Source organism: Actinia tenebrosa, unplaced genomic scaffold (assembly GCF_029948245.1).
Source record: "Actinia tenebrosa isolate PJP-AT-01 unplaced genomic scaffold, QUT_ActTen_1.0 PGA_scaffold12__29_contigs__length_12842862, whole genome shotgun sequence".
Classification (NCBI taxonomy): domain Eukaryota; kingdom Metazoa; phylum Cnidaria; class Anthozoa; order Actiniaria; family Actiniidae; genus Actinia; species Actinia tenebrosa.
In genome coordinates this window covers 49,210-68,529 of record NW_028292572.1, presented here as the reverse complement: position 1 = coordinate 68,529, position 19,320 = coordinate 49,210, and the positions used below count along the sequence as shown (strand labels likewise).

Below are 19,320 nucleotides of genomic sequence, written 5' to 3'. Positions count from 1 at the left end.
AATGGCAAAAAAAGACCTTCACATCTAGAGTTCGTTGGTGAGCAAACTTGGTTAAAGCTTTGTGCCTGTCGATTCCTACTACTGAATCATCGTCCCTAGAGTGATGGAGTTAAACAAGTGTAACGAGGAGGATGAACTTTATAATACCGAAACAGAGAGTCAACACTCTTTATAAAATCCTCATAGTTTGCTACAACAACAGCATGTAACGGCAAACTAATCAACAAAGCAGCCACGTTTGACAAGGATCAATTGAGATTCAACACTTTATCAGGTGTCTTACTCTTCTTCCATTCCTCATAGTCAACATAGAGTAATAGAATATTATGAAATTATGATTTATGATTTATATAGCGCCCTTTAATCAGGATGCTTTGCGGCCAACCTGATTATTGGAATCAGAAATCAGGAATTGTACAAGAGTTATTTTAGATTCCTGTTTCAGAAATCAGAAAACTGACTTTTCGGCACTGACTAGGTACATTGCATGGGCGAAAAAAAAAAGATTTGAACGAGAGAATGCAGGATTTTGGATTTCCGTTTTCCGAATCAGAAATAGCATTTCTGTTTTCTGAATCACGAATCAGAAATCACAATCTCGCTGATATACGACAAAACACCACGTGTAGGGGAGGGATGACCACTCGAAAATGCTCTTACTTCCGGTAACATTATCTGCGCTCTATTCCACCAATACCTCCCCCGCCCCCCCAACCCCAGGTCCAATAGCTGTCGCTGTTGTTGTGAACTTCCACAAAGACAAACTTTGAAACGTGATCCCCTGGGTAGTATATTACTGTCAAATTGTGCCAAACTGATAAATTCAAACTTAGCTAAAAAGATCTGTTATTTTGTAAATTATTACGAAAAAAATTAGCTTAATTGATGCCTCAATGTCCAAGACGAAATTAGAAAAATTCTCGATACTGGAGGATTCTTACGGGACGTGGAAAGATATTTAAAAGAGAGTTATCCTAACAAAAAGTATATCTTTTTCACGTGGTTGGTAATCACGTGACATATATTCCAATATATGTCTGGGGAGAATCACGGTTTAATGTTTGTCTTAGCGGAAGTTCAACGTTCAACGACAACAGCGACAACTATTGGACTTGGGGGTGGGGGTATTGGTGCCGTGATAGAGCGCAGATAATGTTACCGGAAGTAAGAGCATTTTCGAGTGGTCATCCCTCCCCTACACGTGGTGTTTTGTCGTATGTCAGTGAGATTGTGATTTCTGATTCGTGATTTTAGAAAACAGAAATGCGATTTCTGATTCGGAAAACGGAAATCCAAAATCCTGCATTCTCTACTTGGAACTTGTATTTTCGCCCATGCAATACACCTAGGCAGTGCCGAAAAGTCAGTTTTCTGATTTCTGAAACAGGAATCTAAAATAACTCTTGTACAATTCCTGATTTCTGATTCCAATAATCAGGTTGGCCGCAAAGCATCCTGATTCCTTTAATATGTGGATATAATCAAAAATATTACCAATCACTCCTACAACACAGATCACTGATATGTAAGCCACATGAACCGCTTTTCCTGGACAAGTTTGTGTAGGACTACACAAACCAGTCGATGAATTACAGCTGGAATCGTTTAAGAGGACGATTGAGGAAGAGTTAGTCGGGTTGTTTGTGAACATTTTGTACCTTTTAGCAAATTATTGGAGAGAGAATTCAGAAAACTGACTCGAGTAATGGTACCAATTGTCGTTGCCTCAGCTGTAGAGCGCAATGTTGTACTTAGGATGTTGCTTGTAAATACTCTGGTAATTTTGGTTCTGATTACTAGGCAACTGAAAACTTGGTCATGCAATATTTCGTGTTTGACAGAAAGACTGTCGAAAAAAGCGACCCTAATTATTGTTTATACGTTAATCCCGGCAACCGGATGTGGAAATATAAATTTTGTTTCTTGTATTCGTTTTTATAAATTTTCTGATTCGGGAAAATTGAAGATACAACGGCTTCCTGCATCTAAAAAAAATATCAGATAGTTGTTCTTGCTTGTGATTGGCTGGCCAACTAAATTTGCACGGTAATGAAGGACTTCTGCCCGGATCTTCTTATCGCTATTTTCTGAAAGGCTTACCAGCTCATTGTATATAGTTATAACAGATTATGCCCTTGTAGCGTACTCAGACATCCCAGCACGAACAATTTGTAAATAGTTTGAAATAATTTTGGAAACTAGGGCAGACATTTCCATGTTTTTACTGTGAAGCCTTCAGAAATTATGTACCGCTTCATATCGGTTTAATCAGATCTGCTTAATGCGGGACATTTTTTTGTAACTGCACACAATACTCTGGTAATTTTGGTTCCGATCAGGCAGCTGAAGATTTGGTCGTCAAGCAGTGTTTCGTGTTTCGCTGCGCTTGTGGTTCAACTTGAGTTTGGTTCATTTTTGACGTCATTTCATGTTCGATTACAGTACAGACCCATAGAAAACTGACTTCGATTTGTTAATGTGAAAATATTTTAGAAAAAATTCACTTAAAATATCCAGTAGATGCAAAGAGCGGCTCATAAGTATTAAAGGATTTCCTAGTTGATTCACATAATTCCCCCCCCCCCAGCACGTGACTGAACAAAAGGGGTTTGGAATAATTGTGGAATTTATCACAGCTACACTCTGTTGTCTTCAAACGATTGCTCCAAGTCGGGGCATTTGGGTCAATACAATGTGTAGAGAATAGACCCCTTGCAGCACGTCGGAATGCAGTTCAATTTGGAAGACATAACAATGGGTTTCTAATTCTCGGGAGATTAAAATTCTTGTTTTGTCCTCCAAATTTAACTGCTTTGACGTCACATGCAAGGAGTCTATTGGCCAATTGCAAATTAAATCACAAACATTGCTCTTTAAATGGTGTGCCTACTTTCAATGTTTTTTTAAAATTAAATTGGTGCGATTTCAAAAGTTTTAATCCTGACCAGAAAATCGAGTTAGAACTGAGTTTTGATTGATACAGCGTGACAACGAACATTCTGCAAATTTTGGTTCCGCCCAATCCCTGGTTTACACTTGCAATAACCCCTTTCGACAAATACCGTGTGTTTTATGACTTTAAGGCTAATTCGCACCGGCTTCGCTCAGGTTTCGTGCTAATAGGAGCTAACAAAAATCCAGGAATATAAATAACTAAAATAATAAAACAGGTTTCCCTTAGAACAAGCGCCTTCCTAAGTGTTGGCAGAGAAAACGCTTTTATTTTCAACTTCATTTGTCTAAGAGTTTACCCAATATAAATTTCGGCTCTTTCTTAGTGTTGCAGGGCACCTCAGCCATAAAGACAAGAAAACAATAGCCGAGAATAATGAGTCTGGAGCTAAACATTACCCTGCAATACAATAACCCTAACCCAGAATACGATATACTTATTTCAATAAAGTTAGTCACCAAAAACCTAGAAAGCTGTGATCGCTGAGAATCAGGGGAAATGCTTTATATCCAACAAGTGAAGCTTTTGACACAAACTGCAGCAGTTGAGGATACTCAGAGGAGGTTAACTTGTAACTGGTAGAAGTTCTCAAGTTTATCAACAGTGATCAAGCGGTTAAAACATGTAGAAATGTATCTACCCATAATCCTTGCTGGTCTCAGCTTTGTAGCTTTTCAGGTGACTAACTATATTGAAATAAGTTTATATCTTGCAACACCAAGAAAGACCCGAAATTTCAAGTCGTTTTCCAGGGCCACGGAAGAAAATTCAGAAGTTTTCCAAGAATTCCAGGAGCAGTTCGAAACTTGTTAGCCCAGCTTAAGCGCAAATCATTTGCGAGAGTCAACTGTAATATAAAGGATGTACAACTCGAGCAATACCAATGTTTTGAAATCCAACAGACTTTTAATTCTATCTGCGAATAGCTGACTTATAAACGAGGCTAAATCTGTGCAAATGAGTCTGTGGTCTTCAAAAACAGCGGTATGCAGTCGAATGCGAAACTGGTGTATATGCACCAAGCACAAAAAGCATGGATAATCATTTTATTTCTAGATTCTTCAGCTTGTGGTTGCACTGTAAATGTAAACCTGGACCCACAAATTCCTTCGTCGTGAAGTGGAAAAAGTAACCAGTGTAAAAATAACATTATGAAGGATAAATTAACCCTTACTGCATGAACCAATATAGTACTAATATCACCATAACATTATTACACTAATACAGGCTACATTGATTTTACATTGGCTCGTTAGAATCTTTAAAAAACGTTCTTATCCTGAACCAGAGCAAGCTCATTATAATAACATCGAAGTGGATTTTGAAAGTCTTTCTATGCTTGATGTTTTATTTTAACTTTCGTCCTTCTTTTTACCGTCGGTTGAATCGGTTGTTTCTGAGCTGGTGTCGGTGGAGTCGGTGGAGCCGGTGGATTCTCTCTCTGACGCCATCTGGGGAGGGAATATATTGAATAAGTAAAAGAACATAGTGGTTTAATGGAGGGAGGAGAACCGAATAATAATAATAATAATAATAATAATAATAATAATAATAATAAAATGGGTCAGAAATGGTTTATTTCACAGAACTGTGAGATTGTGAAACGTCTGTACAATTGTTAAATTTGTATACATCTTTGTAAAACCAGTCATGCAGATATTTGCTTAGACTATTCATGCCCGCAATATTCTGTATTCATAAACATAATAATAATAATAATGATGATGATGATGATGATAATAATAATATAAAAATAATAATAATCAAACTCAACTCTACTCGAATGTGATGCCGTGTCAAGGAAACTCCATCACCTTTGCTTTAGCTTGGATAAACAAGGGAAGGACACTAAGGTGTGATTTACAAATGGACATGAAAAGATACACTCACCTTTTTGTAAGCCATCTCGAATAGTTTAAGAGATTTCTGTTGTAGTTCACTGTAAGCCTGTCTGATGGTCTCTGCAGTCTCGTTGTCTTTGTTGGCCAAGACTTCACGTACCTTGGTGATTTCTTCCTTAAGTTTGTCAGTCTGAAGAGAAACCAAACAAATGAGTAACTCCTAGTGAATGCTCTGTTCTTATTTCGCTTTCAGGGATGCATGGGTGGCGTAGAGGTGAGAGCGCTCGCCTCTCATTAATGCAACCCGAATTCGAATTCCGCCGGAATAGGTATTATAAGTTGAGTAAAGTTGTTTGTTGGTTCTCTCCTGTGCTTCGAGGGTTTTCCGGGTTCTCCGGTTTTTCTCCCTCCAAAAAAATGAGCTCCAATATTCCAATTCGATCACGGAACGAGGGCCACAGGTTTGTTAGCCACTGGCTATTAAGTGCTACCCTCTTAGAAAAAGGATGTTTTAAAAAAACAACAAAAAAACAAATGTAAAGACCAAACAATTAAGGCGAATAAATGAACAAACCAACAAACGAACGAAGAAACGAACGAACAAAAGAAAAAATCAAAGAACAAACGAACCAACGAACGGAATAGCGATTGAACGAACGCATGAGCGAACAAACGAACCAACTAACGAACAAATAAACGAACGATCGAAAGAATAAACATAAGAACGAAAAAAACAACAAATGAACTAACAAACGAGGTCGCGAAATAAGACGAGTGCGCATTAAACGCGACATAAAGGAAAACAAACGGACAAAAAGTTAATTCACATAACAGAAAACAATCGAACAATGTCAGGTGACGCTGCTATCGAGAAATGACAAGTGATGTTTTTTCCCCCACATACCTCTTCTGATGGTAGTTGGTCTTTGAACTCTTCCATCTTGGTTTCTGTGTCGTGAATCATCGATTCTGCATGATTGACAGCCTCTGTGGTTTCCTAGACAACAAGCCATGAATATTAAGTGCAAATACAGTTTTGAAGACTGAAGACTTAATTAACTTTTGCTTGAGTTTCTATCGAACATGATGGCCATGTTTAAAGCAATAAATGAATGAATAAACTAAACAAAACAATAAAAAAACAAACAAACAACACTTTCTCGATGGAATTCTTGGTATATTTTTTCTATTTTCATGTTTGCTTCGCATCCAATATTGAAGCGGAAGCGTTATCAGAAGATTTAGCCAATCATAGGACCCATACCTAGTCTCTTCAGAGCAAAGATAGCGAGGATTGCGTTCCTGCTTTTTTCCAAATAAGGCAACAATAAATGTAGCGCAATACCTTCTTTTGTCTGTCACTCTCGGCATGTTTCTCGGCTTCTTTGATCATGTTTTCAATGGCATCCTTGCTCAGACCTCCAGATGACTGGATCACAACTGAAATTAATAAAAATAATAAACGTCATTTTCTGTTTTGTACGTGGAGAAATAAATGTTAGCAATGTTGGTTTTATGCATTCATTTATCAACCAACTAACTACCACCCCACCCACCCAACTTGAATAGCCCACTACCGAGATATGCTTCGCTTCAGTACGACGCTACGAGCAAAATTTAATTTCTTCTTTTACGAATCACTGAGAATTATGCATAAAGCCTCACATTGAAATCTTTGTGCGTGACAAGCGAAGCATATCTCAGTATAAGCTATTGACTAGTGCATTATGGACGCAAGTTGGTTGTTTTGAAAAAAAGATTTGGTCTTGGTTTCTTTTGTCACGTCAACCAACATGGCGACTACAGTCAACTCTCGTTACAGCGGACACCCTCGGGACCGTTACTTCATGTAACGGTGCATGTTACGTCATTGCCGCCATCTTGGTTGACGATAACAAAGCATTCCTCTTAATCTTCGCTTGTTAGATCAACCAACATGGCGGCTGTTTCAATGTTATTCATATCTCAAGGGATTTTGAGTCACATGGTTGCACACACTCTATAGCGAGCGTCCACAATAACAATAATTAATTACGGTCATCTCTTTGTAAGTATTTTTGTCTCTAATAGCGTGGTGTCCGTAATATCGGGGTGTCCGCAAGACGAGAGGTGACTGTTTATCTTTTGTCCTCATTATATCTAAGGTGATGGTATTCCAGTATCAGTCATTTATGAACTCAAAAAGGATTCCTTTACTCACTTTGTTGTTCTCTTCCAGTCCCCTTATCACGAGCAGACACATTCACTATACCATTGGCATCGATATCAAACGTTACTTCAATCTGGGGAACTCCTCTCGGTGCTGGGGGGATTCCAACCTAAACATTAAAGAGCATAAGAACTTCATTTTCACCTAAAGTATTCACAGTGTCCGAGATATGCTTCGCTTGTCACGCACAAAGGTTTTAGTGTGAGGCTACAGTACGTGCGAAATTAGATGTATTAATTTCTCCTTTCACGAATCACAGAGCATTGTGCATGAAGCCTTGCAATGAAACCTAGCTGTGCGTGACAAGCGAAGCACAATTCGGAGGTGGGCTATTGTACTTAGGTTCGGCGCACAAGTAGAGTGCCGTATGGAATAAACCTTTTCAGTTTACTGATACAGCGGCCATCTTGAATTCTATTGTTTTAAATTAATACATTATGGGATGTCGACTGGACAACGATTGGAAAATTTATAAACTGCACAGCTGTCAGGGGGTCCTTTTATATTACTTTATGTTTTTCAATAAGAAGCACATCTGAAAAGCAAACGATAGTCCTTTTTCTCTTTCCGTAAATACCGCTGTGTTTTAAGACTGAAGACTCATCTCCGCATTTGCAAATGTCAACTTTAATGTAAAGAATGTACAGCTTGAACAAAACCAATGTTTTGAAATCCCACGGACGTTTATTCGTATCTGTGAATAGCTGACTTATAAACGAGGCTAAGCCTGTGCAAATGAGTCTGTAGTCTTCAAAAACAGCGGTATGCATTGAATGTGAAACTCGTGTATTTGCTGATAGTTGGAACAATATGTCAAACATCAAGACTTCAAATTATTTGAAAACGTTAACCCGCCACTTTATGCTTTATAAATTTTCTACATCTTTCCCCCTCGGCATGCCATAATTCAAGATGGCAGCCACTGGAGTAAAGAGGTTTATTGGCCTAACTTCTGCATTTCACCCCTAAATTGCTTGACCTCCATAATTTTAACCCGGTCTGCTGAAAAGATTCTAAAAGCTTTTTTACCAGTTGAAACTGTCCAAGTAGCTTGTTGTCAGCAGCCATCTCTCTCTCGCCTTGGTGGACTTTGATCTCCACCTGAGTCTGGCCATCAGCGGCAGTGGAGAACACCTAAGAGATCATATGAACAAATAGTCAGTACTTGCTTTGCCTGTAGTTTAGTTTAGTCGATATGTGGACGTAACATTTTGTAATGTTAATTTGCCAACCAAAAAATAGCTTTTGTCATGTTTAACCAAGGTTCGGGGGGATATCTATTATTCAAGGCAACATGGCTGCTATGCAAGTAAGGCCCCCATCAGGAGAACCTACATAGCACTCAGTTGATGTAATGTGTTTAGAGAATTCATTGTATTCTATTGCTGTTCTAACTATTGTATTTGGTGTGATTCATTGTACTTTTACGAACACACATTACATCAACTGCTAGCAAATGTAGGCTCTTCCAAGGTGCCCACTGGATACAGAATCGTCCTTAACTACATTCAACTTTAACATGTTTCTTTGGGTCAAATTCCAGGTAGGCTAATTTAGAGTCTTGAACGCACTTCAATCTCAAAAATGTAAGAACAAAAGAAGTCTGGGCACGACCAACTCACAGTTTGAATTGGAACTTGCAGATGCTATCAATGTGAAAGAAGCGAATAAGGTATCCTACCTGGCTCTTCTTTGTTGGGATGGTAGTATTTCTTGCAATCAGTTTAGTGAACACGCCGCCAAGGGTTTCAATACCAAGTGACAGGGGGGTCACATCAAGCAACAGCACATCTTTCACATCACCAGCAAGAACGCCCCCCTGTATAGCAGCTCCTAGAGCTACAGCTTCATCTGGGTTGACAGCTTTGCTTGGCTGTCTTCCAAAAATCTCTTGAACTGTTGATTGAACCTTAAGTGAAAAATATTTCAATTGTTTACTATTTTTTGATACTTATTGAATACATTACTTTTGTTACTTTATATGAATTCACACTAATTCAATAAATATTTAAAAAAATGATGAAAGTATGTCATGTAAATGTGCAGCAACTTTTATCGCATTTGTTTTTCTAGTTAAATGTTTGTCCAAATCTCTAGCTCTTAATCCATAACTCTTTATACTTGTTTATTACTTACAGGGTTCGTGCTGAGGTAACCACTTAAAATTCAAGGACTATTCAAGGAGTATACAAGGACTCAAAAATGAATTTTCAAGGAGTATGTTCAGCAAGGTTTTACAAGGTGGTTGCACATGGCCGACTTTCAGATTTTCCCTTTTCTTTCTGACTAGATCTATTTCAGAACCATGCAAGTAATGATCAAAGCAAAAATCCAAGGAGTTTTCAAGGAGTTTCCCTAAAATCGTAAAATTCAAGTGCTTTTCAAGTGCCCTTGAAAAAGTGAATTATATTCAAGGAGTTTGAGGAGTTTAAGGAGTAGCACAAACCCTGTACTTAGCTGTGTCACTACGCACACTCTGACTGTTTGAAAACTGTGCTGTATCAGTGAATGAAGCATGTTGCTGGTGCCATCGACGCACATGCAGCCTTTTTTACTAAGAAGTGAAAGAAAAGAGCAGCAAGAACTGCAATTTTTTTTCTTACTAAACAATAAAGTATAACTTGTACTTGTCTTCACACTTCTTATGTGCTTTCAGAATTTCCCGAGCATTGTAAGTTTCTAAAGGGAGTACAAATAATGATGCTTTATTTCTTAAGTAAGGCTGACCTGCCTCCATGAATGTGAGATCTGCTTTGTTACAACTATTAAGTATATTTAGGCACTGCCTAAAAGCGGAGCTCCCGATACGCAAGTCACAGGGAGCCCAATTTGAATGAATGTGGAAGATAAGATTAAAATCGGAAAAAAATTTTCGATTTTTTTATTCAATATTAAGATAATGTCTCCCATAATAAAAAACATGCACTGAAAACGAATCAAAATGCACTACATCGTTTTCTTTGCGCGAGAATATTCTCCCGATCCCACTTATATGAATTTTGTACACAACTCACCACCAGCCCCCCCAGGGGCTAGTTTTTTCTTTGAAGATTCTTCGACAAAGTTTTCCATGGCCGACATTTTTTAAGCTTTGAAGTCCTGGTTAATTTTACTTATAAAACGAAAGATAACTACAAATAATCCAATACAATATCAGATTTAGTGAAATTTACCTCGGATGTCTTTCATTGAAATCGAAATTTTGGAGATTTCCGGAAAACTGGTAAAAAAAGGTGAGCAAAATACATAAGCTTACTTTTACTTCTTTTACACTAATAACGATGTTTGGTTAATTATTCACATCAAAAGTTTTATGTTTTTACAAGAACCGTATTTTTATCCACAAAAGTCAACTATTTTTCGAGAAGCTTGAAAACATAAGCTTACTAGATTTTGAAAATTCAATTTTACCAGTTTTCATCTTGTTAACAACAAAAGTTTTGGAAAAACTAATAAGTCTACATTCATTTATACTTGACAAGAACAACTGAGGCAAAATAGAAAATAACGCAAAATGCAATGCAAATACAAAATAAAATTTTCTTTGTCAGTAAATTGGCATTTGGAAATGTTTTTTAATATTTTCTTAGCTTTTGAAAGTGAAAGACAAGGTACCGCTCTTTATACAATAACATATCTCTCAACAACACAAATTTAAGCTCATTTTTATAATCATGTACTAGGTTGAAAAGCTCAATAAACAGTTGAATATTTGGTGTAATTTTAAAACTCATTCAATATTTAGATAAATTATCTGTAGAAAGATATAAAATTATTGAATGAAATTCAAAATGAAAGTACTCTTACCATTTAACAAAACAGTTACACTTTTTTCGCACGTTTGTCATTCTAGTTTGTTGCTCGTTTGCCGGTAATTTTAGGAATGTTATTTAGCTTTAAACTTTGTCAAAAATCTTTTGGATTTGTTTAATTGTGGAATTCAAAAAGTGCTTTTTCAAATGATTATTTTATATCATGTATGAACTACGAATACTCTTACCATAAGAACAAAACAAGTACTTTTTTCGCTTGTTCGCCATGCTAGTTTGTTGCTCGTTTTCCGGTAATGTTGTAGCTACGTTATCTACACTAAATAAACAAAATAGAAAATGTCCTAACCTCTCTCTTCACGCTGTGGCGAATTCTTTTTTCCCCCATGATTTCTTCAATAATTTTTTGTTTCGTTTTTACAACATTCACAAAAAAATGATAGTTAAAAAGCTCGTTAAAAAAAGTCGTCATTTTCCAAGTGACGTGTGATTTGAAAGCTCGACCAATCAGAAATGCGATGTACACCTGGCGGACGACACTTTTAGCGTTACGCACAGGGTTCCCATGCGATGACCACGAAAACTGAGTTGTATAGTTTACCATATTCTATACCTATGGTGCTCCGCTCGCGCGGGCCTTTGGCCCGCATGGGAGCTCCGCTATTAATGCACATTTCTTGACCAATTAGAGTACACATACTGTAAGTTAATAATACTGTATATAATATATATACCTTTGGCATTCTGGTCATTCCTCCAACCAACAACACATCTCCAATATCACTCTTACTGATCTCGGCATCTTGTAGACACTTCTTACATGGTCCTACTGTCCTATTGATCAAGTCACCAACAAGAGACTCAAACTTGGCTCTTGTGAGCTTCAGGTTCATATGTTTTGGTCCACTGGCATCAATGGTTATGTACGGTAGGTTAATATCTGTCTGTAGAACGAAAATATACAGAAATTTATGTGAAATTTAGGGCTACTTTTAGTGTCCCAAAGAATGTTTGTAGTCAATTGACAAGACATTGTGGCAATGCTGGTGGCAATGAAAGATTAAAGAGAGGAGAATAAGAAATATTTTGTTAATCAATACTGCCAAAATGACAACAATTAGGTAATAACAAAAGTCAAAAAAAAAAAAAAAAAAAAAAAAAAAAAAAAAAAAAAAAAAGAGAGAAAGAAAAAGAAAAAAAAATTCTGTTATCCAATTACATATTCTTCATTGCTTGTCCCACAAGATCTACAATCTAAATAACTTCTAAAGTTCAATGCAATCATGGAAGAAGAACCACACGTTTGTTAGCCACTGGTTTTTAAGTGCTACCTTCACAAGACAAAGACAATACATTTATATTTTAATTTACTTTAATCATCCCATTTTAGAGAACCAAATTACCTGTACTGAGGATGACAACTCTATTTTAGCTTTTTCAGCAGCCTCTCTAAGCCTCTGAAGAGCCATGCTGTCTTTAGAAAGGTCAACTCCACTCTGAAAGGAAATACAAAGAAATAATCATAGCAAAATTAAATATGCACCAGAGATAACTGAGTGTTCATATCAATCAATCAAATTTCTAAGGTACTGTAGTGGGTGAAATGCACTGTCACCATCTCTAAATGCTGATTAAGTACACACAAAAATCATTTCCCCCTCTTGTGATAGAGGTACAGTACACATATAACACCTAGTTTCAACTATCACTCCCCTAATGGGCTCTTTGACAGGGTTCGTGCTGAGGTAACCACTTAAAATTCAAGGACTATTCAAGGAGTATACAAGGACCCAAAATGAATTTTCAAGGAGTATGTTCAGCTAACTATGCCAAGGTTTTACACGGTGGTTGCACATGGCCGACTTTCAGATTTTCTGGTCTCTCTGACCAGATCTATTTCAGAACCATGCAAGTAATGATCAAAGCAAAAATTCAATTTTCAAGCACCCTTGAAAAAGTGAATTAAATTCAAGAAGTTTTCGACTGTATCCTGAAAGGGGTCTAGATATTAGAAGGCTTCTAACTTGGGTTTAAATCTTTACCTCTTTCTTGAACTCAGAGATCAGGAATGTTAGGAGGGTATTATCAAAGTCCTCTCCACCAAGGTACGTGTCGCCATTAGTTGCTTTGACTTCAAAGACACCTTTCTGGATTTCAAGGATTGAGATATCAAATGTTCCACCACCAAGATCGTACACAGCAATACTATCAAGGCAATGATAAAACAGGCATAAACATATTTTATAGAGTGAGTAATAAGAATGTTTTATTGTTCTGAATAATCTTGGTGGAAGAGTGGTTTTCATAAACCCCTGAAACACAGGTGTAAACCTTAGGCCCAAAAAAAATGTCTCTCCTGTTTCGTGACCGACTGTGATTTTCTTGCAAATTTTTCCCAACCCTAATATTTTTTCATTCCCAAATGCACCACGGGGTTCCCAGTAAGCTCATTTCCACTGTTGTATCAGTAAAAAGATTCGATCTACTGACCCCAATTATTTTTCTCATGCAAAAGGAAACACACTAATTTTTTTGTTTGGTCTTTCACTCTAATTCTTTCGTTTTCTATTGTGTTTATCTGACTATTACACTTTAATTAGCACACTTGTTTCATGGGTTAATGAAAACTACTCTATCAGTGTTCTTACCAGGCCGCGCCATTGCGGGATTCACGCATAAAAATCAGAAATGGCGCACAAATGTCAACTCTATGCGCCCCCAAGGGTGCACGAATTATCCAAAGAATACTTCCTGATAGTTTTAAAAGATTTATAGTACTTTTAAAATAATAAAAGTCGCATTATATTGTTGATAAACAAGGTAAAAGTCCACATGAAACGCCACAAATCGAACATAGCCGCCATCTTGTATTTCACTCGCCAAGAGGTCTGGGATTAGTCTGTGTTCACTGACCTTGTTTATTGAAGGCTCAAGTATGGCTGCCCAGCGAAATTTTATTGTGTTGTCATTACTAATAAAACTGTCTTACATTGTTGTAGATTTGCAACAGAGCTACTGGCTATAAACATAATTCGTTGTTTTAAGATTTTGGAAATGGCCCATCCAGTTTTCTAAATGGCCCCTAAATTTCGGATTGATGGGCCCTTTGACCCCCTGAAAGAAATTCCTGGTAAGAACACTGCTCTATATAACCAACAAAACACCCAGTCTACACAGTGCAAAAAATAATGATTGGTCAGTTGCTTGTCATGATGACAGTTTTAGTTTTAGTTCAGTCATCAGTCAAGTGTCATCACTGTAAGCCCTGTAGAGATTTTCTTACTGTGAACCAAAATAACTGCCAGTGCTTGACACTAACTTTTTCAGATACTAGGCAATGGACTATTAAGTCTATAAATCCAGTAAGTAGCAGAGTAATTTACTAGCCCAGATAATTAGTAAGGCCAAACAAAAAAATAATTTCCTTGCTGATTTTTGCCGATCCTAATATTTTTTTCATTCCCAAATGCACCACAGTGTTCCCAGTAAACTCATTTCCACTGTTGTATCAGTAAAAAAAACCCGACCTACTGACCCTAATTATTTTTCTCATGCAACAGGAAACACACTTATTTATTTTTTGTTTGGCCTAATTCAAAAACCCCACTAGTCTATGGGCTAGTGAGTCCTTATTTTCACTAGCTTGGAGCAAAGCTTTACTAGTCTTACAGTAGACTAGTCCACTAGTCAGGGCACAAAATTAAAGCTTGAAAACTTGCAAAATGCTAGTGAAAATTTTGTATTTGGTAAGTAAGAAAAATTTAACTAGCTACTGTAAGTTTTGAGTATGACCACAGTCCAATAATTGAAAGACTGAAAAGTTTAGAACTTGCATCAAGTAAAGTTTATTACTTAGAAATAGACTTACATTTTATCTTCTGTCTTGTCCATTCCATAAGCCAGAGCTGCTGCCGTTGGTTCATTAATTACTCTTAAAACATTTAGACCAGCGATTTGACCAGCATCTTTGGTGGCCTAAAAATGGATTCAAAAAAGTACTGTGTTACCCAAAGGAACATAGTCATTCTTATCCAAGAGTTAAAAATTTTATGAAACTGTCTAATTCTTGTTATACAGGCACCTTTTTGAAGGCAAGTTTTTATTGTTGAATTTCTAACCACAATGTATTTATTCAAATATTACTGTGGTTTTCGATATTCTGTGGACTCGGAGATACAAGCTGCACATTGAAATTTGTTTTTTCGCTGCCGTCAATCAAAAATAATCAGTTGGTACCTTTTATATTATTGACTGGCTGCAGCAAAAACAAAAATCTCAACAAGCTGTTGAAATATCTGAGTTTGCAGAATATCGAAAACCATAGTAAGAGTCAAAAAAGAGAATAATATGCAAGGGGAAGAGATGGATCTGAAATGGGAAAAACATAGATGAAATTTATTGTAACACCATGAATGAACTCCGATATTGTAATTTTTCTTACTTGTCTCTGGGAATCATTGAAGTAGGCTGGTACAGTAACTACAGCATTAGTTACTGTAGTCCCTAGGTAACTTTCAGCTGTCTCCTTCATCTTCATCAGTACGAATGCACCAATTTGGCTTGGTGAGTACATCTGACCATTCACTTCAAACCAGGCATCACCATTGGAAGCTCTGACTATCTTGTAAGCCATATTCTTACTGCAGAGAGTTTACAAATAAAGTGATACATTACTTTAGAATTTGTAATATATAGTTTGATTACGAAAATTATTTTTAAGTACTGTACACTCATTTTAGGTACTGTTCCACAGTATTGTTTAAATGACTAAATGTATAATCAACTTTAGCACAGAGTATTTGATGTGATGAGCAAAATGTTAAATAAATGTGACTCCAATCACATTAGGTGTACCAATAAATCTTGTACAGTCTTAAACTCAACTATTTATTCACTCAAGGGTTTATCCTGTTACAGCAGTAGAAGTAATCTTTTAGTTGTAGACGAAATAGTAGTCGGTTTTCAGACTGTACGAATCCATCCGTATGGATATAAAGAAATACTGATAATAAACAACAATATTGAGTCCTGCAAACTCGACTAGCACGAGTTTAAATATTCACTTATACTAAACCCGAACGTGATGTCACGTGACCTTTATATCACGTGTACCGGATCCGGATATGACTCGGTAGCCACAATAAATGTGTATTTCCATAGAATATTTTTTATTTGGTGACACTGATCAGCCCAGAGGTTGTTTCAGGGTTGGATCTGTGAGTTAGCCATGCCCTGACACTGATCAGCCCAGAGGTTGTTTCAGGGTTTGATCTGTGAGTTAGCTGTGCCATGACTTTGATCAGCCCAGAGGTTGTTTCAGGGTTTGATCTGTGGGTTAGCTGTGCCATGACTTTGATCAGCCCAGAGGTTGTTTCAGGGTTTGATCTGTGTGTTAGCTGTGCCATGACTTTGATCAGCCCAGAGGTTGTTTTAGGGTTCCATTTATGAGTTAGCTATACCCTGACTTTGATAAACCCAGAGGTTGTTTTAGGGTTCGATCCATGAGTTAGCTGTGCCAGGACTTTGATCAGCCCAGGGGTTGTTTCTGGGTTCGATCTGTGAGTTAGCTGTACCCTTACTTTGATCAGCCCAGATGTTGTTTCAAGGTATCTACAACTGTATATTGAAGTTAGCCACACCCTGGTTTTGATCAGCCCAGAGGTTGTGTCAGGGTATTAATATATTTTTAATGTTTCATAACTTACAGATCTTTCTTGATTTCAGGAGCATCAAATCTTCGTCCAATATATCGTTTAGTAGCATACAAGGTGTTCTGTGGGTTTGTAATGGCCTGTCTTTTAGCTGGAGCACCGACAAGACGTTCTCCTTCAGGAGTGAAAGCAACAACAGAGGGAGTCGTTCTCATTCCCTCCGAATTTTCTAATACTTTTGCTGTTTTGCCTTCCATGACGGCAACACAAGAGTTGGTTGTACCAAGATCAATACCACATACTGCACCACGAACACCTTCAGAACTAAAAAAACACACAAGTTTAAATTAATACTCCAGTTTCAAGTTTCTAGTTGCTTGGAATAAGCTTTGATTTTGTGTAGAATATGCACATGTTCCATTGAAGATCCATGGAATATCAAAGTGTTTGTATTATTGAAGTTGGCATTCTTTACTTCATGGTTGGAATTTGTGAATATTTTGAAGCTACTGTAAAATGAAGCTAACCCTGAGGGAATGAGTCAGGGCCGTAACATGTGCATATTGTAGCATTTTTAAGTCTCGTCACCCACCTACCCACCCACGCATCATTCCCCCTTTTTTTTTTTTGGTTCTGTTTTTTATTTATTTTTTGGTTCTGCAAATTATTGCCTGTGCACACCCCCTGCAAGATCCCTGGTTACGTCACTGAGTAATCAAGGAACACAGCTGTATTGTGATTTATATTGTGGTATATGAAAAACCTAAGCATCGGTGATAAATAAAATATTGTGTGAAGACTTTTGATCATATAAACAAAATATTCCCTTTTGAGTGATAAATAGTAGCTTTTTGATGACATAACGTAAAATTGATCAATAGCTTTTCTCTCATTTTGCTGACTGTCATTTTTGTTCTTTTTTGTTTTTTAAAAAATTTGTTATTCATAAAAATTAGCTTTTGATGTCTTTTCCAGTACGATTTTACAAAATTTGTACAGGAAATCGCATGATCTGGAATACAGTACAATTTTGAATTATAATTAGGAGTGATGTTTTCAAAGTTTTTCAAAATTTGACGGGCCTTTACTGGAAATTAATTAGAGGGCTTTATCACACGTATTTATAAATTCTTAATTGTAAGAGAAGATTGTATTACTTTTTGTTCATAATACACTCAACAAAATCGAGCAACTTAATAGACTCCTTCACAGTTCCCTGCGCCATCTTGAAAGGTAGCCGTGCCTTGAAGCGAGACGAAAGGTGAGCTTGCAATGATAGAGACCTTTTTTAACACCTTGGACAATTATTCACACATATCTCTATCATTGCAAGCTCATCGTTCGTCTCGATTCAAATGGGTCTATTGGGATTTAATTGTACTCCTCTTGTCCAATCACAATCGAGTAATTTTGTTGAGTGTAAAGACCAATATGATTTTTAAGTTTTTTGGCTGAATTGTTGAGCATATTTCATTGAAATCCTTTTTCATCAAGGAAATCAGAAGAATATTTGGTCACAATGCTATGATTCAGAACTTTTGTAAAATACTTGAAAAATATTGTCGAGTTACTATATAGAATTGGGGAAGGGGGTGTTAGTAAGATAAAGCTTATGCAACACTTTTTATAAATTACGATTTAAACTTTTGGTCCATATTACATAATAATTACAAAAAAAATTGAAATAAATAGTGCTAAATTTCGTAGTTAAATTGAATTGATTAGCACAGGTTGAAGTCTGATGCGTTTTTGAGTCATTTTAAAAGATCGAATACCCACGTGCAAAGGTGCATAAACACGTGCAAAGTCGATGTCAGTCAAGTCCACACAAAAATTTAAAATTTTTCTAGAGAAAAAATCTTACCTGTAAAAACGGCTTGAAAATTTCGAATCTTTTGCAATCAGGGAGTCAACGAGTCCATTCTATAAAAAATCAAACATTAGATCAGATAAAATCGGGTTGAATATCATGAAATTCTTATAACACAAGCCGAAGCATGGGAGTTAAAAGTGTCATACCAGATGAGAAAGGGGTCCAAACAACCGTATACCCTGGTGTAAACTTGTATTCTTGAGCAAGATTCTCCCTGCATTCAGTAAGGACGACATGTTTATCGGTGAAGGAAAGGTTGGTAAAATTAAGAGTCTTTTGCACAAATCTGCCAACGTTACTGCAACGAAATTCGGTAAAGAATTGCGTAATGCACGACCACGGGGGATAATGGGAACACAGCCATATATAGAATACCACAGGAAGACCAACATTTGAAATATGAGAATGTTGGTATGGGTTCCCTGTGCCTTTGTTTAGAAGCTGTGGTCTTTCTTGATTTCTCCACTATTTTATTCTTAAATGCAACATAATTGTGGTAACGGTCAATATCCATGTCGGTGGGGTGGGGATTGTATGAAGTTCTACATTCCCCTTTCTCCAGCCAAAAAAAGCGAAGGGGAGCGTCCTCTCCCTGAACACTCCAGTTCTGCCATGACACCCGCCTTCCTTTCTTCAAAATGCTTAGCTTAGAGTTCCCCCAGACTCATCTGGGGTGGCTGGTTGTGGGTTGTGTACATGTGACAAAATACCTAAGTGGGAGAGTAGTAAAGTCAAAAACAGAGCGCGAAAAAAAAAAAAAAAAATTGTAGCGCACTTTAATATCTTTTGATCTCGAATAAGACAAATAATAGACCTCCTCGGCTGTGACGTAATGTTTTCCCATTTCAGACCACGTGTCATTCCCTAGAGTATCATTTCTTTGATTAAGGTTTGCGCTCGGTTGCACATGAGAAGACACATGAATATGGATACAACTCAAACAAATAATATTATTCTCAAGGGAATGACACGTGGTCTGAAATGGGACAGCATTACGCTCGAGCCGAGGAGGTCTATTAAAGT

The 19,320-nt window shown here is 37.0% G+C and overlaps 1 protein-coding gene across 1 annotated transcript; it reads right to left on the bottom strand.

The window, feature by feature from the left end:
• Positions 1–3,985: 3,985 nt before the first annotated feature.
• LOC116296580 (stress-70 protein, mitochondrial) lies at positions 3,986–18,627 on the bottom strand. Its single transcript, XM_089028206.1, has 15 exons — positions 18,444–18,627; positions 18,289–18,347; positions 16,479–16,748; positions 15,215–15,413; positions 14,642–14,748; positions 12,816–12,978; positions 12,177–12,269; positions 11,508–11,717; positions 8,685–8,912; positions 8,033–8,137; positions 6,995–7,112; positions 6,140–6,234; positions 5,699–5,791; positions 4,844–4,984; positions 3,986–4,404 (listed from the first exon to the last, which is right to left on the bottom strand). The coding sequence occupies exons 1-15, from the start codon at positions 18,531–18,533 to the stop codon at positions 4,306–4,308; spliced, it is 2,070 nt and encodes a 689-aa protein (XP_088884332.1). The 5' UTR covers positions 18,534–18,627; the 3' UTR covers positions 3,986–4,305.
• Positions 18,628–19,320: the final 693 nt, after the last annotated feature.

Bases quoted from the DNA above. Each gene is read 5' to 3' on its own strand.
- LOC116296580 (XM_089028206.1), bottom strand. From the start codon at position 18,533: ATGTCGTCCTTACTGAATGCAGGGAGAATCTTGCTCAAGAATACAAGT. The intron at 16,749-18,288 runs GTAAGATTTTTT...GTGTTTTTTTAG, and splicing joins TTTTCAAGCCGTTTTTACAG to TTCTGAAGGTGTTCGTGGTG. The intron at 5,792-6,139 runs GTATTGCGCTAC...CTTGTTGTCTAG, and splicing joins AGAGTGACAGACAAAAGAAG to GAAACCACAGAGGCTGTCAA.